Source organism: Phocoena phocoena, chromosome 13 (assembly GCF_963924675.1).
Source record: "Phocoena phocoena chromosome 13, mPhoPho1.1, whole genome shotgun sequence".
Classification (NCBI taxonomy): domain Eukaryota; kingdom Metazoa; phylum Chordata; class Mammalia; order Artiodactyla; family Phocoenidae; genus Phocoena; species Phocoena phocoena.
Genome location: NC_089231.1, coordinates 81,963,613 through 81,989,506, shown reverse-complemented (window position 1 = coordinate 81,989,506; position 25,894 = coordinate 81,963,613). Strand labels below are relative to the sequence as shown.

Here is a 25,894-nt window from a genome sequence, read left to right as displayed (position 1 = left end):
TTGCAGCAAGCAGGGGCTACTCTTCATTGCAGTGCGCGGGCTTCTCATTGCAGTGGCTTCTCTTGTTGCGGAGTGTGGGTTCTAGGCACACGGGCTCAGTAGTTGTGGTTCACAAACTCTAGAGCACAGGCTCAGTAGTTGTGGCACATGGGCTTAGTTGCTCTGTGGCATGTGGGCTCTTCCCGGACCAGGGCTCAAACCTGTGTCCCCTGCACTGGCAGGCGAATTCTTAACCACTGCACCACCAGGGAAGTCCCCTGAATTATACACTTTAAAAGGGTGAATATTATCTCAAAAAATTTTTAAGTGAATGTCAAAGATAAGCAATGAAGTTTTTCTGACATGAAATGTTAGAAAATTTCTTTATTATTACTCATTAAGCACCAGCTTAATACTGCAGAAATTTCAAATCACCCATCAACAACTCATTCTTCCCCACCCCTCAGCCCCAAATTCTTGATAAAGAGATCTTCAAGTAAAGACACACTCTCTTCTCTCCTCTGTATAAAACTTTATGAAATAAAGGCAAAAAACTGTGTACATCTTGCTGTAAATGCTGCCCACAGCTGTGGAGACAGTGTCTGCCCAAGGCTCCCTTTACTGTCCAGGTCCTGAAAGACTCTTGTTCATGAATTGTCTCTTCACAAAGCAAGTCCACCACTAACAAGAGGGGACAAAACAGAATGAACAGTGGTGGTCAAATCACAATGCAAGTTCAAGGTAAGGTCAGAATATGAATTTACTTAATAACAAAACTTAATATTGGTCTGGCAGCCCTTATATTATATAAACTCTTTGAAGATACATAAAAAATTTTCCTCCCTCCCTCCCTTCCTCCCTTTCTTTTGGAGTGACTCACAGGTTACTCAAAATAACAACAACAAAAGAAATGTAATACATTAAAGCTATCTCACACAAAAAAGCTGTTCTATGGGTTTACAATGCCCCAAGATAAGAATATACAACCAAAATTTTTTATTACATGCAATTCATTATTCAGTGTGATTCAGTGAACTCCTACTATGTATAAGGCACCAAAGTTAAGCAACATTGCAATGCAAAAACTAAAGACCTCAATGTGTTTAACAGTGGCTACAGGGTAAAAGGTGATTTATCAACTAAATAAGAAAAAGAGTTTTACCTTGCTGGGTTTATCATTCTGAGGGTCAAAAACTTTCTCACAAAGTCTCAGTCCAGTCTCTTGCCTCAGCTGTTGTAAGTAGGCCCTCATCACTTCTAAAATCAAGAGCAGGTAGAACAATAAAAAAATGTATTTGAGAAAGCATCCCAAATGGGCTGGCTACTGATCTCGACATTGACCTTGGCGATACATTTCAATACCTTCGAACAGGATAAGAAATAGAAACAACAGTTCAAATGGTTTTATAACTATACTCATTTTGGTCCAAAAGATTCTCCACATGTCATGCTTGTTGCCAAGGATCTTTTGTGAGAGTGAGTAGTAAGATAATGTACGGGCTAAAGATTCCACTCTCAATCTGTACACCAGTCAAGGCAAGAAAAGGAGGGGTGTTAAGAAGTCCAGTGGAGAAAATCTTGTGCCATATAGGAAGGTAGAGATGTTGTTCTTACCATCTTCCTGTTTGTTTGCAGGTTTGGCGTAAATTGCATTAAGTGGAAAACCAGGCTCTCCAGGAATGGGAAAATTAGTGATTCCCAGTGTATACATTTCTTTCTCGCCTTGGCTTTTAGAATTGCACTTAAAAAAAAAAAAAAATTATATACACAAACATAGGGAAAAAGGATAGTAATATCCAATTTTCAGTTTTTTATCTAAGTAGCCATGTCTGGGGTTATGTTTTTGGTGCCCTTTTGCAATCTGGTGAAGCCTGTAGGCCCCTTCTCAGACTAATGTTTTAAATGAATAAGATAAAACAGAACTACAAAAGAAACCAATTATAGCGATATACAATAATTACCATATTAAAACATCAAATTTATCACACAGTCATATATGTGCTTCTTTATTAATGCGCTAAATAACAAGACCCAGCAGTGGGCCTAACAACTAAATTTTGAAGTAATAATGAATGTAAACAAAATTTCAAAATATCTTCAACTCTAAATGTAATATGAAAACGCTGGGGACTTCCCTGGTGGCGCAGTGGTTAAGAATCTGCCTGCCAATGCAGGGGACACGGGTTTGATCCCTGGTCCAGGAAGATCCCACATGCTGTGGAGCAACTAAGCCCGTGTGCCACAACTACTGAGCCTGCGCTCCAGAGTCTGCGAGCCACAACTACTGAGCCCGCGCACCTAGAGCCCGTGCTCTGCAACAAGAGAAGCCACCGCAGTGAGAAGCCCGTGCACTACAACGAAGAGTAGCCCTCGCTCGCTGCAACTAGAGAAAGCCCACATGCAGCAAGGAAGACCCAATGCAGTCAAAAATAAATAAATAAATAAATTTATTTATTTAAAAAGAAAATGCTACAGAAAGTCACAGGTATTGCTAATACTACTGTGGATGCTGCCTACATTCATCATTAAAGTAAATGCTAAATTTCAGTTAGAGATTAGTGAAAAGAAAGATGTAATCTTTTCTCCACTCAAGTTCATGGAACCTTGAATTCTATCCTTGGACCCCAGGTTAAGAACCTTTGAGCCAAGGGCTTAAAAGGGAATTTTTTGGTCAAGATTTCTGTCTTGGGAAAATATATGCAAAGCCTTAAAACACCACTGCCCTTATCTTCTCATTAGTCAACTACAGTATAAGTTCAGAGATCTACATTCAGATTTTCCAGATTTTCCTCTCAAGTCCCTGCTCTAAGTCAGAGGAAATATTTTCTACTTGTCCTTAAAGTCTCAACAAGTCTAAATACCTATTAATTTGTGTTCCTGACAAATGATCATCCAAGTTTAATTACCTTTTGGAGTTTCTTTAGACACTCAGAAATGTAGAGAGTTATATATATCAAGGTCCTATCGGCTTCATTCTATGGGAAGAAAACAAAACTTAAAAACAATTCTGATCAAAACCTAATAATTATGTGCAATAAATGAATTCAATCTTTGTCTTTTGATTTATCAACTGAAAACTGTGAAAGCAGTTACTACAGCATCAAAAATTCCCATTCTCGGGCTTCTCTGGTGATGCAGTGGTTAAGAATCCGCCTGCCAATGCAGGGGACACGGGTTCAAGCCCTGGTCCGGCAAGATCCCACATCCTGCGGAGCAGCTAAGCCTGTGTGCCACAACTACTGAGCCTGTGTTCTAGAGCCCGCGAGCCACAACTACTGAAGCCCGCGTACCTAGAGCCCATGCTCCACAACAAGAGAAGCCACCGCAGTGAGGCCCACGCACTGCAACGAACAGTAGCCCCCGCTCGCCGCAACTAGAGAAAGCCCGTGCACAGCAATGAAGACCCAACACAGCCAAAAATAATAAAAATAAAATAAATTAATTAAAAATACATAAAATATTTTTTTTTAAATTCCCATTCTCTGCATGCAATCTTCTCAAGCCCCCTTTCTGTCTGGCCCTGGGAAGGGAGCCACCAGCTTCCACCCTGAGCTTGTGTGGCTGCCCCTGTTTTCACCCTGAGCTTGTGTGGCTGCCCCTGTTTTCCTCAGCTCCCTTCGCCCTTGGGTTCCTGAAGAGTTGTGCCAATAGCTCCTCATTCTGTGTAGGAAGGAGAGTTAACAAAGCCTCCTGGAAAACCTGAGATGAACCATACGGCTGGCTAACCTTTAAAAACTCTTTCACTTCAGGATCTCTGCCAAGAACAGAAACATTTATGACTCTAAAGGAGGAAGCAATTATTTCACAAGTGACTTGTTTTTGAAGAGCTTCATTAGCCCAACTCTTGACCTAACCCAAAGGAAAAATGTGGAGAAGACAAATGGATGCTAATCAAATGTGGCACATACTTCATGTCAAATTTTACACAGATTTATAATTTTAAAGAAACAAACTACACTTTTCCCTATTTTTAAGATTATATGATATTCGAGAGAGAATGAAATGTGGCAGAACTTTAATTACAAACACCACACTTAAGACTATGCATTAGATATAGAAACATCTATAACATGTTTCTATTTAGAATGTTTAGACCACAGTTTATAGACCAAGAGTCTACAAATAAAGATTTCACACCCTGCTTGATTCCGAGAGATTAAAGTTTGGCAAGGAGTTGAAGTTCCATATTCTAGAACATTATCAAGAAGATTTATTGACATTCCTTGTAACTTGCTCATAGCAGCATCTCAGAGAACTTCCTTTTCCATCTCCCCCCCTCCTTTTCTGCCCCCACCCAACTTCTGCGTTCCTCCTGAGCTCACAAGAACTAAGAGCAGAAGGGAAGAAATGGAGGTTGAGGGAAGGGTCCAGGTCATTGAATTTTCTTTATCTCTCCATCTTAGGTCCAGGACATAGAAGTATATTAAAAAAGTAACATAGCATGCAGAATTTTTTGGTTTTGGACTGTCATACAGTAGGCGCTTAATATTGTTGAATAAATATAAATAAGTGTCTAGACCATGGGCTGGTAAATTTCCTCTGTACAGGACCAGATAGCAAGTATTGTAAGCTTTGTGGGCCAGAGTCTCTGTCACAACTACTCAACTCAACTATTGTGGCATGTAAGCAGTCACAGATGATATATAAACAAATGCACGTGGCTATGTTCCAATAAAAGTTTGTTTACAAAAAGAAGTGGTGGGCCAGATTTGGCCCTCAGGCTGTAGTTTGCCAACCCATGGTGTAGACCTTGGAGGAAAAATGAGGAACTAACATTGTTACAGAATTAGGCACTGTTCTGGATTTTTAAAATCACACAATCTCATTTCATTTAATTTATTCCTTACATCAACCCTGACTGCCAGGTTGATACTATCCCCATAAGAAAACTAAATTAAAGAGTAAAAGCTCTATACAACATTGTAAATCACCTATACTACAAGAAAAACTAAAAAAAAAAAAAAGAGTAAAAGCTCTGTACTTTACCTTAATTTCATAGTTTTTGAAGAAGACATTGGCCTTGAAGTAATAGATAGCTTCATCCACAATATCTGTATCTTTTGCTAAACAGGACACAAAGGGAGTAAGGCAGAAAACATTAGCCAAATGTAAAACATAACATCTAAAAAAGGTAAAAAGAGGGGCTTCCCCGGTGGTGCAGTGGTTAAGAATCCACCTGCCAACACAGGGGACATGGGTTCGAGCCCTGGTCCAGGAAGACCCCACATCTTGCGGGGCTACTAAGCACGTGTGCCACAACTACTGAGCCTGCGCTCTAGGGCCTGCGAGCCACAACTACTAAAGCCCGCGTGTCACAACTACTGAAGCCTGCACGCTGAGAGCCTGTGCTCCGCAACAAGAGAAGCCATCACAATGAGAAGCCCTCGCACCTCAACGAAGAGTAGCCCCTGCTCGCCGCAACTAGAGAAAGCCTGCGCACAGCAACGAAGACCCAACACAGCCAAAAAATAAATAAATAAAATAAATGTATAAATAAATAAATAAAAATTTAAAAGCTATCAAGAAAAAAATATCCAAGCTCAACGGTCAAGGGTTTTGGAGTTTTATAAAATAAGATGAGGGTACTGAAATATAAAGTCTTTAGAAACAATTTCTAGAAAAATAAGCACATGATTTATTCTTATAGCTTTATTGTTTTACAAAAATTATACATGCCCATTAGAGAAACTAATTAATCAACACAGAAAAAAAACTTAACTGTCACCCTAATCTCACTACCCAGAAATAACTGCTCTCAACATTTGCTGAACATCACTCCAGACATTTCTCAATACATTTATAAAAATAGACTGAGACAGGCAATTGGGATTGACATATATACACTAATATGTATAAAATAGATAAATAATAAGAACCTGCTGTATAAATAAATACATTAAAAAAAAAAAAAAAAAAACTGAGACAGGGACTTCCCTGGTGGTCCAGTGGCTAAGACTCCATGCTCCCAATGCAGGGGGCCTGGACTTGATCCCTAGTCAGGGAACTAGATCTCACATGCATGCCACAACTAAAGATCCTGCGTGCCGCAACTAAGACCTGGAGCAGCCAAATAAATAAATTTTTTAAAAAAAGACTGAAACATAGACTAACTTTAATAAAATGCTTTTTAAAAAATACAAAGTACTCAATATAATTTTATTTGACCTTACATACTATAGCTTTAGGTAAAAAACTCTTAACTGTCATTTAGGAACACACTGGGATTCACACGTACATCTTTCTTTTTACGAAAACTGACTTCAAATATATTTGTACAAGCTGTTCAGATGGCTAGAGACTGAGAAAAGCCAGAAGTACTGTTATAACAAAGATCTCATTACAAAATTTCTTTGCCTTTTTTTTGGGTTTTCCTTTTTTTTTTTTTTAATTTTAAAAAGGTCAAAATCCCAGGATCTTGATATCCAACAGCTGGTTTCAGCAATGCAGAAATGGTTACTTATATTTCTCGTCCCTGACTTCTATCCCTCTCACACAGCAGAAATGCAAAACAATTCTGAAGTTTTGGTACTCTGAAGAATTTCAACAGAATTCTTTTTTATTTTTTTCCTTCCTTTTTTAAAAAAATTTTTTGGCTTCGCTGCACAGCCTATGGGATCTTAGTTCCCCAACCAGGGATCAAACCCATTCCCCCTCTAGTGGAAGCACAGAATCTTAACCACTGGACCACCAGGGAAGTCTGCAACAGAATTCTAACTCTAGACTTGTGTTCCCTGCAATCTATTTTCTTATCTGCAAACAGGAAACTTCCTCAGATGATCCAAACAGCGCTTACAAGAGCCAGCTAGTTCTAAATGTCACATTGCAGGGAGGGGGAGGAGGCTAGACTATAGGATTTAGAACCTAGAAGAGTGTTTGGCATATAAAAGGTGTTCAAAAGATATTTGTTGAGGGCTTCCCTGGTGGTGCAGTGCTTGAGAGTCCGCCTGCCGATGCAGGGTACACGAGTTCGTGCCCTGGTCCGGGAGGATCCCACATGCCGCGGAGTGGCTGGGCCCGTGAGCCATGGCCGCTGGGCCTACACGTCCGTAGCCTGTGCTCCACAACGGGAGAGGCCACAGCCCGCAAGGGGAGAGGCCGCAGCGGTGAGAGGCCCGCATACCGCGCACACACACACGCACACACAAAAAAGATATTTGTTGGATGTAAGTAATTAGATTAATGTTAACAGTTACTTAGTCTACAGCACAGGCTTATACTTCTCCATAATTCCAATTCAGTCCTAATCCAGCCCCCAGGGAAGAGTTAAGAAGTCACTCCTTATCTACAGAAATCAGAGTTCCGGTTTCTTGGGGTCCCATTCTCCCTCAAGGGCCCAAAAATTGCAAAGGTGGTAATTAGATTTACTCCATCCTTGGTCAACTGCATCTTCTGATATATAATATGGTATTTTGTCACAATCTGATAAGAGCTCTGGGCCAACACTGACTCTTATTCTTCTTTTGCACTGTAATTCTTTTACATTATTTTTTCTCTTTTTCGTCTGCTTTTTCCCACTGTTCCTTTTTTTTCATCTCAGAACAAGTAAACAGTGTGGTGACTCACCAAATTTATTAAGTTTACTGAGCTTTCAAATGGTGTTGAAAACAAAATTAAGAGGAATTCAAGTCAAATAATCTGGCAGAAGAATGGAGACAGGGTCAGTACAAAATTGGTAATCCAAACTATGGTCTTGGAAACCATGAATGGAACTCAGTGCAGGCGGAAAAGTTGTCTAATATAATACAAATTACACTGTTGGCAGAACATCTCAGAATGTGTCAGAAGAGTCTCAGATAGCATCTGAAATGAATGAAGCTTTCTGAACAGTAAAGAAAATGGCTCACCCTCGCAAAAAAAAAAAAAAAATGAGTACCAAGAAAGAAAGTAAAGATATAACGTTCAAGAAGCCAGAGAAGAAATTAGTAATATTATACAGGATACTTAAGATTGAGGTATTGCTGAAAACTGAGATCCTGAAGAATGGACAAAGAAAGTAGATTTAAATAAAGAAGAGGTTAAAATACATTTTGTTTTTTTCCAGCTTGATGACAGAGAAAGGAGGGAGACATGGCGTTCTACAGAAGTAGCAGCATTAGTTTTTAAGAAATGATAGTGATGATAGAAGAGTGTTGAGAATTAAGCACATTTCCTCTTCCCTCTCAACAAAATATCCTGGAGAAATTGGCAGCAATAATACAGTTTCTTGTTAAATGCAACATATACCCATGGTCTGAAAAGGTCTAGAGCACAATATCCCCCAAGCAAATAGAAAATACAAGAGCAACCTGAGACAGAATTTCCTTGATTTGACGTCAGAGGGTTTCATACCAAAATCTGAAAATAATGGAGTTTCGACTTACTCTCTCTAGGGGCGGGTCCTTTGAACTGACTTCTGATAGGCAACAGTGCCATGTTTCCAATGAGTTTCGTGTCAGGGTCCATGAGGGAAGAGTGGTAAGCCTGTAGTGGCAAGCCAGGTAAGAACACAAAAGCAGAAAGAGAGCAAATGTCAGCAGGGCAAACAAGTACATTTCCCTAAAGGAAAAAAAGACTAACTCATCCAAGATTAACTGGCTCAAGAAAACTATTAAATTTTGAGAAAATTTGAGGCAAGCTGGTTGCTGAACACAGCCATTATTAAAAATGAAATTATATAAATTTACAATTATGTAAATTATATTAAAAGCAAAGGTAATAAATACTTGAAATTTATTACTTCCTATTTAAAAAATTTATTTTTAATATGATCTTAAGCTTATTTATGTCTTTTGTATCTTTATGGTGTAAATACTATATAATGAGGTGCTAATGTGCATCTCTTCCAGTTCCACATTCAGTGACACCACAATGGTAACTGGAGGAGTATTTACACTATAGAAATAGGCAAACACCATATAAATCAGGGGTACCCAGCCCCCAGCTGTTGTTAAACCACAACCCAACCACTGGCTCTTCAGCTCTGCCACTTCCTGGCTTTATGCCTTTTGACCAAGACATCACTTTTCTTCTCTTAGCTTATTTCAAAATTTGTAAAATGAAGAGATACATACTTGCTTTCAGTGGGTGGATGGGAGTTAAAGGAGGAGGGGGAAAAATCATATTTATGAGAGCAATTTATAGGCTGATTTCTAGTTCTGCTTTTTACAAGATGTCTGGCTTTTTGTAAGACATGGGCCCCATTCATTTATTCATTCATTCATTCATCAAAAGATTCCTAAGCACCTTCTGTGTGCAAGGCATGCGGATCCAATGGCATGCAAGGCTAGTATGGGCTCTGTCCTTGAAGAATTTTCAGGTGAATGGAGAAGACAGACATTAAGTCTGTCTTCTTAAGAGCACCCGGACAGGGGAAGTCCAGGTGCTCTAGGTGCAACTGGAATGATGAGTACAAGGCTTTAGTGTTCTGGTAAAATCTGGATTTATCAAGATTTAATAGAGTGCAGCCTTGGGCAAGTTACTTAACTTCTCTGAGCCTCAGTTTCCTCCTCTGCAAAATGAGAAAACAATAACATATCTACTTGATAGAGTCACTGTGAGGATTAAATGGGATAATTTATATAAAGTGTGTAGCTCAGGGCCTGCCTGGCATACATCAGGAGTCAAATGGTAGCTATGAGATCCGTAAAAATACGTACCGATAATTATGGTTTGCTCCTTTTTATTACAGATATACTTCATCTAAACAAGTCTCTACCCTCCCCTTCACCAGCTATACTGTCTTGTTACCCATCTATTTCCTTCATGGCATTTGTCATTATCTGAAACAATCTCCTTTATTTTATTTGTATTTACATGTTTATTGTCGGTGTCCCCATTAGAATGTAAACTCCTTAAGAACAGTGATTTGTTGGCCTTATTCACTGCTGTCACAGTGCTTGGCATGCAGCAGGTGCTCAGTAATGTTTGTCCTATGAATAATCACTTGTTATTGAACCTCTTTTTTCCTCATCTGCAAAATGGAGTCCATGATGGTGATAAATCTAACCCAGAGACTGGCTGTCAAAACTTAAGAGCAACCAAACCACCATCAATTTTTACTCCCACTCTGATACACGCGAAAACAGAAACATCTGGAAACCGGGCGCGGACCTTGCGTCTGCTCTGAGAGCCCTAAACCCAGCGGCGCAGGGGTGGCCGCCACTACCCGGGTGACAGGGGAGGAGTCCGGGAAGTGGGGTCTCACAAATGACAAGCAGCTTAAGAGACCCGCCCCCAGAGGCAGAGGAGGAAGTGGGCCTGCAGGAAAAAAAGGAGAAGCTGACTCTAGACTTCAGATACGAAAAATTAAAAGGGCAGCCCTGGCCTTCGCGGCTCTAGTGAGGCTTTGGGAACCCTGCTGGAGTCGGGGGAAGGCAGAAAGGGCGAGAAAAGGGGTCGGGATTGGAGAGGAGAGGGCAGAAGAACTGAGGCAGTCTCCTCAGCACGCCCGGGATCTCCGGCCCACTCTGCCGCGCCCCGGTCCTCCAAGCCCGGTCTACAGCCCCGGGCCGCCCGAATCCTACAGGGGCCGGCCCGCTCCTCTCGCCTCTCCCCTTTTCAGGCCCCTGCTTTCTCTCTGCCCCCCTCGGCCCGCTTTTCTCAGCGCATCCACGACTTCTCGCCACTTTCCCAAATCTCCGCCTTCTCCCAACACCCCCAGCTCGGCCCCTTTACCGGCATCTTGGAGGCGCCCGGGTTTCAACCCCGATGAGGAGGATCGGGTTAGAGCGCGGCGCTTCCGGTCTGGCAGCCCGGGCGGGGTAGGCGGAAGTGAGCCGGAAGGGGAGGGCGAGTGCAGGACGCCGCGCTTCCGGCCTTGCTGTTCGCGGCTAGCTGTTGCGGCTGCGCGGATACGCAGGGGCATCAGGGGGCGCCCGAGCCTTAGGCATGGGCTCTGAGTGTCGGGCATGCGTGAGGTGTGGGCAAAAGTGGAGATGGATCTGGGGGTACTGAATCCCAGTGATAAATCACCACTTCCTTTGTTTTTCCTTAAAGATCACCTTTTCAGTGAAGCATTCCTTGGGGCACACTATTTTAAATTCAGTCCCACTTCACTCCCCTTTCTCTTTTCTTCCTTAGTTCTGATTCTTTTTAGTTTACTTCTGTGTTTGTCTCCCTCTCTCCATGTGAACATCGACAAGGATTGTTTTGTTCACTGCTGTATCACTACACCGATAACCTTGATGGTACATGGTAAGCATCAATAATACTTGAGTGAAAGAATGAACTCAGTCCACTGATTTTAAAAACGGAGAAAGGATCACAGTGAGAAGGGATTTGTGTATTACTCGTGTGATTATGTGCTGCAATTCTTTGTGTAATGTTTGAGAAAATGGACCCTGGGTTTGAATGCAGCTCCAAGATTTATTGGCTGTGTAACTCAGGGCAAGTTAACTTCTCTGTGCCTCAGTTCTTTGTCTGAAAATGGAGATAACAGTACTTACCTCAGTTTTCTGAGGATGAAACGAATTGCATGTAAAGTGCTTTGAAATTACACACCCAGAACATACTAAAAGCTCGGGAATTCTTAACCTATTATGCCTCCGGTTAAAAGCCAAGGTCATTGCTGCTTCTGGCCATTTCTTCTGCCAGTGCCTCAAACTAGATTACTTTGTCCCGTGTTCCCACAACTGATTTGTTATTTACATCTCTGGCCAAATTGCACCTTTTAGGGGGAGACTTATTTGACAGGCATGCAAAGTAGCCCCACAGTCACTCTCCATTTCATTACTGTTTTCTTTTCTTCACATTCCTTATCAGAGGTTTCCTTGTTTATGGTTAGTCTTAAGGGCCCAGCATATCATCGCATGACAGTAAGGTCGTGTTTGCCCTAGGCAGTCCCATCTTAGTCCCAGTGCCTGGCACCCACTAGTAAATTTGTCTGAAGAATCACATCAGGCTCTCCTATAAGACAGTGAAATCCTTCAGGACTGGAACTGTCATATTCATCCAGTGTCAAGAGGGGAAGGAAATGGAATCTGACCCTTCACCTCTTCCCCACAGGCACACACCAGACTCTCCAGAAGCTAAAGTAGGGAGGTATAGCTCAAGGAGTAATGAAGAGGGCGAATGAAAAGCTGTCTTTTCTTTCTTCCCCTCTCACATGACAATAACATTTCTAAAATTTAGCAACACTGGGAGATCAGGGTGTTTTTGACCTTTGCATCCTCAAGGGCCACAGAAAAAGTCCCCGAGCAGCCCAGCACGTCCTCATGTTGTCCACTCATCATGTTCTTCTGAGTGCCCTGTGAGAATAGCTCACACCAGGGGACCATGGTACAAATACCCAACTCCTGCCCCCAGCCTGGGCCGCTAGGCACAAGTTACCACTGATAGCTATGGCCCCTCACACTTTGCATCTTTAATGAAAATGGATCAAATTTGACACTGCAGGTGTACTTCTGCTATCTAGGCCCAAGAATGATTAAAAATTTAACCCAAGTTACAGGTTTTCTACAAGGACTTAATCTGCAACTGCAGGAAGATCCAGCACCAATGGAGACCAGACCTGCTGTGAGGATTAAATGAAAGAGATTATGCAAAATGCTTCTTCTTAGCACAATGCCTGGCAGAACTCAATAAAAGAGATTCTGCTTTCCTTTAGTGGGTGCCAGAGAGGTATCTGTTGACTGACTAGCCATTCCCCAGGGCCTATCACAAATGAACTTATAAATACTGAAAATAATTCAATGTGTCAAGAAGTTAAAAAGAAAAAATTATCTTTTGCATTTCTGTGTGCATTTGTTATTCAAGTAAAGTACACATTTTTAAGTGCTCAGAGACTACAAATCACACTTAAAAAAAAAAAGTCACTGCCTACATTTGGACACTTGGGGAAATTTACTCATTCAAAACTTTGAAAAAAAAAACAAAAAATAAATTGCCCTGGCTGAATATTTCAAATTCTGACTGGAAAACAAGAGTGTAATAAAAAGTTAGTACTATTTTCCTGTTTCTTTTATTTATATACATATATATCTTAAAACACAGTTACTTTTCATTTTTAAATTACACAAATAATACATTTTCAATGTAGGAAAACTGGGAGATACAGGTAAGCAATGGTCTTATCTATATTCTTCCAGATTTTTTTCCCTTTGGACACATATATGCATATTTTGTTACAATAATTCCTGTCCCTCCAAAAAAACTTCAAAAATAACAAAAATCAAACAGTAAAACTAAAAGTAGACTGGTCTTAACTGTATCACAGGTGCTAATTTATATTATATACACAAATCTATCTACATTCATTTCAATTTCGACTTTTAAAATCTAAATTATGCTGTTCCAATAATACTAAAAGATGCCACTTTAAACAGCAGCAGTTTCAGAATAACTAAGAACTTGATTCAGGCATGTTCCTGATTGCTGATAAAGTCAAGTATTATTTTTTTTCATTAAAATAAGTAGCTTTCTAGTATTCCATCTTTCGAAGAGAAGAAGCTTCTGCCAGTTCAGCCACAAGCTCCTCACACATTTGGTTACTTTTTAACAAACTCTTCATTCATTCTGGTGTTCTTGAAAATATTCGTCAAACACGGAAGATGACTCATCTTCATGTTCCTGACACAAAGGAAACACAAGATAGAAAATACACCCACTTCCCCTCAGTCAGACCTAGTATATGCTTACATGTTTTTCAGGTTATGCTCTATAAGGAGCTAACGCCCAGCATCAGCTCCAGGTGTTGCTCACAGTGATTGTTAATAACAAAAGGAATGACTGACAGAATGTTTCCAGACATGTGGTAAATTAAAGGGCTTATATCTCATTTAGAAGTAAACTCTTCCTCGAGGTTATACTCATGTCAATTCTCAGCTAATGTGCTGTGACAGGGCCTCACTGACATACGTGAGGGCAGCCCGAGCCCAGTTGCATTTCACCTCCTCTTTCCATGTATGCCTAAACTCTGAGGACAAAGAGCTTAACTCCATGGGATTATGCAGGAGGCCAGTGAGTGCTGGTAAACGTTTTTATCAAAAGGCAATAAACACCCCAAACCAGAAAGTACCTTGGGTTCTTTAAATTCCAAGTCTTCTCCATACTGAATGGCAAAATCAATATGCTGTAATACGATGTTCATGCTTTCTTCATCTGACTGATCGTAAGGCAAAAATCGAACCATGCTGTAGTCGTCAATCTACAAGTTGGGGATTTCAGAAGGGGTCATTCTGAAGTACAAAATACTTAATTTTCAAATTATATTTGAGTTTTATAACCATTTACACTTCTGGTTAAAACCATTTGTGTGTTTATGTGTGTGTGTTGTGGGGAGGAAGGACAGACAGACACAGAACAACAGCAAATCAATACTGATTTTTCTGGCTTATGACCAACTAGAATACTTGCTAACTTGTTACTGAACCAGACACTGTTTCATAGGCATTTACCTGAACTCAACCACCACTGGAAATTCCAAAAGGCAAAGACAGTCTGAGCTCCCAAAACAGCTTGGAATAATAGACACGTCAGTTAACTTACTGGCTACTGCCAATAATTGCTTCTAAATTAAACTGCTGACCAGCCAGCCCACAGACTCCCACCCTCCTCCTTTGGCAAGGCAATAGGGTTGGACCATGTTTTCCAAAATGGTGGCCACTGAATGGATGCCAATACACACCTGACCAGGTCATTAAAAATAAAATCCAACAATTTCGAAAGCTTACCAGTCCACATATAGCGTTAGTCAATTTTTTGAATTTTTTGCTTCTTAAGTCGCTTGTAGGGTCATCTAATAAAGAATACATGTCTGGATCTAGAAACCTTTAAAAGTGAGAAAGAAGACTGATGAATAAAAGGAAGAATAAATCAGGAAACTAGATTTATAGACTGACAGAACCTCACATCGAAATAAAGCTTAGAAGGTTCATCTCTGCAGCTGACATATGATGATATGGAAGAAGCAAACTCACTTCTCAATTTCCTTTTTAGCTTTCTTACTCAGCAGATCCATTTTCGTCATGACGTTAACTTGAGGAATTTCTAGAGAGATCATAGCACTCAGGGCTGATAAGATGCCAGAAATAAACTGAAGGAGGAAACAGAAAAGGGAAGATGAATCAACTGGTGCCAAAAAAGTTCCCTGGTCTCCACATAAAAGAGAGGCTCCTGCTTCTCTCTGAACAAAATTGGCCTAAGTAAAAGAAAGGCTAAAGTAAAGTGAAAGAAGACAGTCCACTAATCAGATTCTCGACCCCTGGTTTCCAAGGGTGAGGATAAGGAGGGAAAATGTAGATTTAATCCATGGTGATCACAAATCTCAATTTGGATGACACCTTTAATCTTTTCCATCAAATATTCCTTAGGGGCTACTAATGGGAAATAATGTTTGTTTTAGATAGTTCATAAACTAGATAAAACATCATCAGAAAAACAGACTTATATGAAGATACACAACTGCCTAATTTTTCTTGGTAAGTAGTTCCCCCAAATCTATACAGTATCACAATTTATCCTTTGAGTTAAGAATACATTATTATAATAATTTAATATTACGGGATATTAAATAATTCTGGAGTATAGTTTGTGAAACATCCAGAAATCATGCAACAATTAAAGGAGACTGCCATCTGCTTGTACCCATGACTGAAAAATCGACAACAGATTTATCCTCGAACCTTGAACGACTCCACCATGAATTGAGAATCAACAAGAAAAACTCCACAGACTCGAAACTCCCACTGTTCTAGTTGCTGGACCAGCTGTTTCATCACGGGCAGGTGAGTGTACAATTCAATCTGACCTACATGAAGAACATTATGAGACTATTACAATCAGGATATATGTTAAATTACCAAATTACAGGAAAACAATTTCCTATAAGACAGCTGAGGAAAAAAAAAAAAACGAAGTCAACCTCTGGTGGTAACATATTCAATTTTCAAGGGGTCTTACAGGCTCTTGAAGCAATCACAATACCACGAGAATCCCAAGGAAACTATGCAGTTTTACATAGAAAGTGAGGTTCTTCACACTTCCGTTTTTGCTGATCAAAAGTGAAGCCTACAAAGGTGTGTTAGGTTTGGGAATCTTCATCAAGCTGTACACTTATGACCTCTGCACTTTTCTGTGGGTGTGTGTATGTTCAGTTAAAAACAAAGGGGAGGGACTTCCCTGGTGGCGCAGTGGTTAAGAATCTGCCTGCCAGTGGAGGGGACACAGGTTCGAGCCCTGGACCGGGAAGATCCCACGTGCCGCGGAGCAACTAAGCCCGTGCACCACAACAACTGAGCCTGCGCTCTAGAGCCCACGTGCCACAACTACTGAAGCCCGCACGCCTAGAGCCTGTGCTCCGCAACGAGAAGCCACCACAATGAGAAGCCTGCACATGACAAGGAAGAGTAGCCTCCGCTCGCCGCAACTAGAGAAAGCCTGCGCGCAGCAACGAAGACCCAACGCAGCTAATAATAAATAAATAAGTAAATTTATTTTTAAAAATAGGGGAAAAAATGTGAGAGCCACAAACGATCAAAACTAGGTTAGGCTTAAGTCTTAAATTCATAATTTGGCTTGAGAAGTCGTGTGATCATCTGTCCCCTACCAGTCTCACCTCAGGACACTTCCCTTTGTTTACTGTGCTCCAGCCACAAGGGCCTTTTTGGTGCCTCAAACACAGCTCATTCCTTCCTGCCTCAAGGCCTTCAGCATGCTGTGCCCTCTGCCTGCAGCACAGTCTCCCTCACCTCACCCTATGGTATGGCTTACATGCTACTTGATGAGAAGCCTCCCCAACCTCCCTGCTGTGTGATGGTCTGTGCTACTCCTGTGGAGTGCCTGTCAGAAATATATTAAATAATCATTTGGGTGATTATTTATTTATTTGTTTGTTTATTTATTTATTTATGGCTGCACTGGGTCATCGCTGCTGTGCGCGGGCTTTCTCTAGTTGCGGCAAGCGGGGGCTACTCTTTGTTGTGGTGTGTGGACTTCTCATTGCAGTGGCTTCTCTTGTTGCAGAGCACGGGCTATAGGCACGTGGGCTCAGTAGTTGTGGCACGTGGGCTCAGTAGTTGTGGCTCGCAAGTTCTAGAGCACAGGCTTAGTAGTTGTGGCACATGGGCTTAGTTGCTCTGCAGCATGTGGGAGGGATCTTCCCGGACCAGGGATTGAACCCATGTACCCTGCATTGGCAGGCAGATTCTTAACCACTGCACCACCAGGGAAGTCCATTTGGGTGACTTTTGTTTATACTGCCTAGCACTACCACTTGCCTGTGGGCTCCATGAGGGCAGAGACCATGACTACCTTGCTTTCTAGGTATTTCCAGAGTACAAAATAAGCACTCAGTAAACTCAATGAATTAATATAAGCCAATGAGTAAGCGAGTTGTACCTTACCGCAGCAGGGTTTAGAGCTACGAATGCTCACTCCACTTTCTCCACTGAGGATAGCACGAGCACGACTTCAGGGAAAATGATACATTCAGATAGCTGACTTACCTGGACAGTCAAAAAGGATGTAGTCATCCTCTACATGGCCGAGACAGTCCTCTAGCCAATCGAAATTATTGGCAAAGTATTCCATGCAAAATACCAATCCTCCATTGGGACCGAACTGCAGAGTATTGTCCTCCATCACGTCATCCACCTCAATCAATTCCCGGATGTCTGAAACCACAGAGAGGGCCCACAGTACAAGAGCATTATCCTCACTGGTGATAATTAACAATTATATAAAAACTCACATGCATGAAATTACTTCTGTACATGGTTATTCACTGTAGCAGTGCCCATGGTAACAAATTAAATACATTTTTGTACAGCCAGACAATGAAATCCTATCCAACCATAAAAAGGAGAAGCTCTTGGGCTTCTCTGGTAGCGCAGTGGTTGAGAGTCCGCCTGCCGATGCAGGGGACACGGGTTCGTGCCCCGGTGCGGGAGGATCCCACATGCTGCGGAGCGGCTAGGCCCGTGAGCCATGGCCGCTGAGCCTGCGCGTCTGGAGCCTGTGCTCTGCAACGGGAGAGGCCACAGCGGTGAGAGGCCCGCATACCGCAAAAAAAATAAAATAAAAAAATAAAGGAGAAGCTCTTTAAGAACTGAGGTGATATAATCTTCCAGGTATACTATTCACTGAAAATTGCAAGGTGCAGAACTCTGTGTTAGAATGCCGTCATTTGTGTTAAAAAAAAAAAAAAAAAAAGACAAAAATTTACTATATATACAAATATACATATTTTATTTTACATGCATAGACTTTGGAAAGATACCCCAGAAACTAGCAACACTGGCTGCCTCAAGGGAGGGTAGCCACCTGCCAGGACACAGAGCTGGGAGGAAGACGGTTTCCTGCATACTTACTCTTCTGCACCTTTTGCAATTTGAACAATGTGAATATACACCACCTATTCTTAAGCAAGTAAAACAAAACCATACCAAGAAAACCAATTACCGTTTCTTAATATCATCACCCTAGGGAAGCTACTTAACCTCCCTGTGCCTCACTTTCCTTATGTATAAGAGTGGGGACAAATCATATATCCTAGGGTAGAAGGATGAGGACTATATGAGATAATGTAGCTAAATCACCTATAGCAGGAGCTTAAACATTCTGGTATACACATGGTTCTCTTCTATTACAAAGTTTTGGAAATCAGTACTCTTGTGTTCAAACCTACAATCTCAGTTCAGTCACAGCCACATTTATATGGATAATGTCTTCCTATGCACTTTCCCAGGGATAAACATCTGCTCAAAGTTAGGGCCTTCTAAAAGGATGACTCAAGGACATTAGTCAGTAAGGCACTTGTACCAGAAAGTCATGTGAACTAGAGGTGGGGGGATTTTTGTTGGCTGCCATGTGCATCCCAAAGCAGAGAAGCTGGTCTGTAAGACAGACAAAAAGAGACAGAAAGCCAGCCTAGATTCCTGTTAGTTTTTATGTTTTAGGTTCTAGTCTCTCATAAAGCCTTGCTTGCTCTTGGGTTTTGTGAGAAGTCCCCCAATTCCTTCTAAAAAATCCTCCTTTTACATAGGCTAGCTTGAGTGCTCTCTGTTGGAAGCAACCAAATGATCCCAAAGCAATGAAATGCTTTTTCTCAAGGAAGATGACTGTTTCATACCTCTTCCTCTCTTTTCAACCTGCCTCCCTCATCCTACCCACACCCACTTCTAGCCACCCTCAGCTGATGACCACACATGACATTCACAGAAACCAGAAGTCAACAAAAGAGAATTTCCCACATTCCCACCACCAATATTACATGGTGCCTTCCACCTTGGCTTCCTTCCGGCTACAATGGAAGAACCCCCCAATTCTTGGCAAAGGCAAAACCCTCCACCTGTTTGGGAGCCCCTCCCCTTTCTCACTCTCGCAGTCAACCTTACAGTCATTGCCCCTCTCTGGTATCTTCAGTTTCTTTCTTTTTACTGGATCATTCTCTTCAGCATACAACTCTGTTCCAGTTATCATCTTCAACCTTAAAACCTCCCTTGACCCTCACATACCCCACCAGTTATAGTCCCACTTCTCTGCTTCTTTCACAGCAAAACTTCCTCAGCAAGTCATCTCCGCTCAGCACCTACACGGCATCACCTCAGTTCACTCTTCAAACCACTGCAACCTGGCCTCCATCCCTACCATCCCACTGAAATCACCAAAGTCGCCAACACTTCCACATTCCCAAATCTCACAGCCACTCCTCTGTCTTCTTGTACAACTTCCCAGCTGCATCTGACATAACCAGGCACCAGCTCTTTAGTGAAACAGTCTCTTCTCCTGGCTTTTTTAAAATAGATTTTTTAATTTACTTATTTATTTTTGGCTGTGTTGGGTCTTCGTTGCTGCGTGCAGGCTTCCTCTACTTGTGGTGAACGGGGGCTACTCTTCATTGCGGTGCGCAGGCTTCTCATTGCAATGGCTTCTCTTGTTGCGGAGCACGGGCTCTAGAGTGCAGGCTCAGTAGTTGTGGTGCACAAGCTCAGCTGCGTTCGAACCCGTGTCCCCTGCACTGGCAGGTGGATTCTTAACCACTGCGCCACCAGGGAAGTCCCCTCCTGGCTTCTTTGACGCTACATTTTCCTGACTTTTTTCCTACCTCACTGACCCCACCTCCTCTACCAGACCCCTGAAGATGAGACACCTTCAAGGCTTGTGGGCTTCAGCAGTTGCAGCAAGTGGGCTCAGTAGTTGTGGCTCACGGGCTCTAGAGCGCAGGCTCAGTAGTTGTGGCGCAGGGGCTTAGTTGTTCCACGGTATGTGGGATCTTCCCGGACCAGGGCTTGAACCCGTGTCCCCTGCGTTGGCAGGCAGATTCCCAACCACTGCGCCACCAGGGAAGTCCCCGAATGCCTTCTTGGTATAACCTCTTAGATAGCTATCAGACATCTCAAACTTAGCAAGTGCAAAGAGAACTGCCTCAAACTTAAACCGATTTGTCTTCCTCCTCAGTAAACAATATCATGCACTCAACAACTCAAGTCAGAAACCTAAGAGTGACCCCTGATCTCTCCCTTTCCTACACCCTTCTAGTTCAATCTCTCACAAAATGCTGCTAATTCTACTTGCAAAATATATACCATATCTGCCTGCTCCTTTGTATCTCCACCATGATCACCCTAGTCCAAGCCACCTAGACAACTGTAATAGCCTCACTGCTGGTCCCTGCTTCGACTCTTGACCCTCTAGAGTCCATTTTTCATCTGAGAGCCAGTTATTTTTAAAAACATAAATCAGGGGGCTTCCCTGGTGGCGCGGTTGTTGGGAGTCCGCCTGCCGATGCAGGGGACGCGGGTTCGTGCCCTGGTCCGGGGTATCCCACATGCCGCGGAGCGGCTGGGCCCGTGAGCCATGGCCGCTGGGCCTGCGCGTCTGGAGCCTGTGCTCCGCGGCGGGAGAGCTCACAACAGTGAGAGACCCGCGTACCGCAAAAAAAAAAAAAAGATTAAAAACATAAATCATGGACTTCCCTGTTGGCACAGTGGTTAAGACTTCATGCTCCCAATGCAGGGGGCCCAGATTTGATCCCTGGTCTGGGAACTAGATCCCACATGCATGCTGCAAGTGAGAGTTCGCATGCCACAACTAAGGAGCCCTCAAGCCACAACTAAGGAACCCATGTGCCACAACCAAGAAGCCAGCGAGCTGCAACTAAGGAGCTCACAAGCCGCAACTAAGGAGCCCTCTTGCCGTAACTAAGGAGCCCACCTGCCGCAACTAGGACTCGCCACAACCAAATAAATAAATAAATATTAAACAAATAACCCCCTCACCAAAAAAAAACCAAAAGAAAACCGTAAATCAGATGTCAATCCTCTCCCCCTGCTGGAAACCCTCTAATGACATTCCACTGTTGAAAGGTGCTGTAAATTGAGGATTTTTTTGGGGGGGGGGGTGTTGGCTGTGCCGCACACAGCTTGCGGGATCTGAGTTCCTCGACCAGGGATTGAACCCATGCCCCCTGCAATGGAAGCGTGGAGTCCTAACTACTGGACTGCCAGCGAAGTCCCTTATAAATTGAGTATTTGTGTCCCTCTAAAACTCATATGTTGAAAACCTAACGCCCAGGATGATGGTATTAGTAGGTGGGGCTTTGGGGAGGTGAATGGGATTAGTGCTTTTATAAAAGAGGTCCCATAGAGCTCCCTCTCCCCCTTCCATCATGTGAGGACACAGTGAGAAGTCAGCAGTCTACAGCTGGGAAGAAGGCCTTCGCCAGAATCTGACCATGCTGGCAGCACCCTAATATTGGACTTCCGGCCTCCTGAACTGTGAGAAATCCATTTCTGTTGTTTATAAGCCACCCAGTCTGCTACTTTGTTACAGCGGCCCAAACAGACTAAACAGGGTAAAAAACAGGAAAAAACCCATACTTCTCATGTCCTACTAGCTCCTACCCATCTCTTTCCTTCACTCCTTATGCCCCAGCTTATCAGCATCTTCGCTTTTTCTGGAACACACCAAGCCCTTTCCCATCTCTCCCTTATATAGTGACCTTGATATTCTTCCAACTTGGTGAGCACATTACCATCTTCAGGTCTAGGCCCAAAGAGCTCCTTCTCAGAGACGTCATCCCTAAAGCAACCTCTCCCAGTTATTCCTTCTCATCAGCCTAAAGCAGTCCTTACCACAATCTGTAACATGTTTATCATTTAGCTTATCTCCCTTGCTAAAAGGTCCACAAATGTAGGGATAGTATCTGTCTTGTCCTCTGCTATAACCCTGGTGCCTGGCGTAAAGTAGGTGTTCAACAGACAATTGAATGAATAAATTAAAAGACTTAAAAGACAAAACAAAACATTTAGGTTGTTCACTTATAGTATGATCAGCAGTAAAACAGGTTTACCAAACATGATCAAACATGAAAGAAACAAAAGGGAAGGGTGGTGAGGGAGGAGTCTACTCACTTTTAATTCTTACATCAGAGACTAAGAAAGGATACTGTCACATACATCAACATGAGCTGATGTCACCAAATGACATTCAGCCTCATGTTGTTCACCACAAAACCAGGGGACCAGACTGTATTAATTTTCAGCTTCTGTGTTGAGCAGCCAGTGCTCACTGCCTCCCTACTCCCCTATTTTTCCTGAAGGAGGGGGAAGGCTCTGCTCAGGACTTACCAGCCATCACAGAGTAGTTGAAATGTTCTGCTGCAGGATCTAGGTTCACAACTTGGACAGACCGATTGAGGGCTTCACAGTGCTGGACAATGGTGGCACAATAGGTGCTCTGTAATGTCACAAAGCATGAGGGGTTAGAGCAACAAGCAGTGCAGTGCTTACCCTCTACACCTCCAGAAGGACTCTCCACACCCCTTGAGCCGTGTCTACTAAGGCCAAAACTATTCCTTCATTGACCAAGAAGCTGACTGAAAAGAGGGAAAAGGCACTGGGCTGGCAGTCAGGACACCTGACTGGGCTGCAGATCCAGACCTGGCTCGGACTCATGGGTAACTCTGCGGAGGGTGCTTTTCCAATCTGTCCCTCAATTTTCTTGTCTCTAACTGGAATGGCCTCCATGATCACCAAGGCTCCTTACTGCTCTAACATGCAACAAATGGAATTTAAAGGGAAGATTTCTGATTACACATTGCAGCACCTGACACAAGGTGTCTCCACTAGGATTGTAGACTTTTTTTTTTTTTTTTTTTTTTTTTGCAGTACGTGGGCCTCTCACTGTTGTGGCCTCTCCCGTTGCGGAGCACAGGCTCCGGACGCGCAGGCTCAGCGGCCATGGCTCATGGGCCTAGCCACTCCACGGCATGTGGGAATCTTCCCGGACCGGGGCACGAACCCGCGTCCCCTGCATTGGCAGGCGGACTCTCAACCACTGCGCCACCAGGGAAGCCCCTCTCCACTAGGATTGGTACAGTCCAAACAAAGCTTTAGGTGGGGTGCTCGGGGACGATGTCTCTGAGAAGGGAATATCTGAGCTGAGAGACAGCAGTGTGCTTGCCAAGCCAGGGGAGTAACATTCCAAGATGAGAGAATATCAGGTCAGTAAATAGCCTGGAAGTGCACTATCAGTTTACAACTTTGGGTTTAGAAAATTTTTTATCCCTCATGTACTATGTTAAAATCTCTAGGCTACTTGTCTGTCTCTCCCACCCTCTATTTAAAGGCAGGAATGTGGGAACTTTCCTGGTGGTCCAGTGGCTAAGACTCCATACTCCCAATGCAGGGGGTCCAGGTTGATTCCTGTTGAGGGAACTAGATCCCACATGTAGCAACTAAGAGCCTGCATGCTGCAACTAAAGATCCCACTCGCCTCAACAAAGATCCCACGTGCTGCAACTAAGACCTGGCACAGCCAAATAAACAAATAAATACTTTTTAAAAAGATAAAGAAATAAAGGTGGGAATGTGTTGGGAATTCCCTGGCGGTCCAGTGGTTAGGATTTGGCACCTTCACTGCCAAGGCCCAGGTTTGATCCCTGGTCAGGGAACTAAGATCCAGCAAATCACACAGCAAGGCCATAAAGTAAGTAAATAAATAAAGGCAGGGATGTGTCTTATTCAGTTGTATACGCCCAGGGACTATAACAATACCTGGTACATAATAAATGCTTGATAATTATTTCTAATTGACTCATATGTTTGAATAAACTCCACAAGTGCACAGGATTTTGTGTGTGTGTTTTAGTCACTACACAATCCCCAGGGCCCAGAACAATGCTTGGCACAAAGAACATGCCCAGTGAGTATTTCTGGTAGCAGGCATCAAAAGTTTATAGAAAGATACTTATCTAACACAATCAGTCTGAAAATTAATCTAGAATATAGAAATAACCTCTATCACGCTTTTATCTTTCTCCTCAGTGACTTTACACACACTGTTCTCTCTGCCTAGGAGGTCCTCTCTATACACCACACTGTATTTTAAGTAACTAGTCTAAGTATTCCCAAATAGACTACTGGCTTCGGGTAAGCAAGGGCCATATCATAGTCGCATGTGTATCTCCTGCACCCAGAATAGGCCAAGCATCAGAGCAACGTGTTTGTCAATTTAAAAACTGAAGCCAGGGCTTCCCCGGTGGCGCAGTGGTTAAGAATCCGCCTGCCAATGCAGGGGGCACAGGTTCGAGCCCTGGTCCGGGAAGATCCCACATGCCGCAGAGCAACTAAGCCCGTGTGCCACAACTACTAAGCCTGCGCTCTAGAGCCCGCGAGCCACAACTACTGAAGCCCATGTGCCTAGAGCCCGTGCTCCACAACAAGAGAAGCCACCGCAATGAGAAGCCCGCACACCACAACAAAGAGTAGCCCCTGCTTGCCACAACTAGAGAAAGCCTACGCACAGCAGCGAAGACCCAACACAGATAAAAATAAATAAATAAAATAAATTTATAAAAAAACCCAAAAAACTGAAGCCACACAGACTCGTTTCCCACACTCCTGTTATTTGATCAATATCGTCACAATTTCTACCATATTTGAGTGCCCCTAATAGGATTCCCTTAATAGTTGTTTACAAAAAAACTGTATCTCTAACCAGAAAACCAGTTATACTTTCCATAACGTGAAGGTAAGCATAAAATTATATGCAACTTTAACAAAATTATTTCAGTTCTAGCTGAATATAGTTGCCTGTCAAAACCTATGAGTCTAAAATCTGCTCTCCAAAAAGACTTGAGTATTAAAGAAGTGTTGAAGATACGCTAGCACCAAACTGATGATTTCACCTCAATGCAAACTGAAAGAAAACTGAAAAGGGAGCAACTTTCACAATACACGATTCAATGTTCATTAATGTCAGGCCCATGTACCTCCTAAAGTCTCCTCAAATTCCAGAAGTCCACGTCTCAATCTCTGAGAAGCAGTGATTAACGAGACCCCACTTTAACCTCCTGGGTTAAAGACTGGGGACAAATTCTGGAGTTAGACAAAACTGTATTCAAATTCCAGCCATCATTTACTAGGTGTGTCACCCTGAGCAAAAACTTAACCTTTCTGTGTCTCATTTTCCTTACCGGCAAAATGGGAGTAACAGGACTTAACTCACAGGATTTTTTTTTTTTTTTTTTTTTTTTAACTCACAGGATTTTTAAGGAAGTAAGTTTTTTTTCATTAACAGGAAAGGATCTGGGGCTTAAGTACGCAATACCTGGGGCAGTATCTAGGGCTTAAGTACGCAATAAATATTAGCAACTATCATCAATCTCCTTTCAAAACAACAACAAAAGGAACACTGAAGCCCAGACTGCAGAAGCGAGCTGCCCAGGGTCTCAAGGTCCCCAATACACACAACCGCCAGCTTCTCCCTCAGGACCTGAACCTCCCAGCCTCCCACAAACTGCGACATTTCTCTCCTTCTCCCGCCAAAGCCTCACCTTCCCGCTGCCTGCGGGGCCCATGACCAGCTGCGCATACCGAGGCATGCTTGCTCCCGCGGTTCCTGACACCTCCCGCCGCCGAGACCCAGAGCGCCACCACGACGCTCCCTTCAGCCTTCGCGCGACGCCCACTGAGTTCCCGGAACACGACTACAAACC

General features: G+C 42.9%; 2 protein-coding genes across 3 annotated transcripts; both read right to left on the bottom strand.

The window, feature by feature from the left end:
* Positions 1-348: 348 nt before the first annotated feature.
* ARPC3 (actin related protein 2/3 complex subunit 3) lies at positions 349-10,689 on the bottom strand. Its single transcript, XM_065889891.1, has 7 exons — positions 10,633-10,689; positions 8,340-8,439; positions 4,966-5,042; positions 2,886-2,954; positions 1,594-1,720; positions 1,142-1,236; positions 349-660 (listed from the first exon to the last, which is right to left on the bottom strand). Exons 1-7 carry the CDS (start codon positions 10,636-10,638, stop codon positions 598-600), a joined length of 537 nt encoding a protein of 178 aa, XP_065745963.1. The 5' UTR covers positions 10,639-10,689; the 3' UTR covers positions 349-597.
* Positions 10,690-12,900: 2,211 nt separating this feature from the next.
* Positions 12,901-25,843, bottom strand: GPN3 (GPN-loop GTPase 3). 2 transcript variants are annotated; one of them, XM_065889722.1, is made up of 8 exons: positions 25,733-25,843; positions 22,524-22,632; positions 17,400-17,567; positions 15,579-15,703; positions 14,874-14,989; positions 14,628-14,724; positions 13,973-14,101; positions 12,901-13,524 (listed from the first exon to the last, which is right to left on the bottom strand). In XM_065889722.1, the coding sequence occupies exons 1-8, from the start codon at positions 25,778-25,780 to the stop codon at positions 13,462-13,464; spliced, it is 855 nt and encodes a 284-aa protein (XP_065745794.1). In that variant the 5' UTR covers positions 25,781-25,843; the 3' UTR covers positions 12,901-13,461. The 2 variants fall into 2 exon arrangements, with proteins under 2 accessions (XP_065745794.1, XP_065745793.1); XM_065889721.1 differs by having other exon boundaries at positions 13,462-13,524; positions 25,703-25,780.
* Positions 25,844-25,894: the final 51 nt, after the last annotated feature.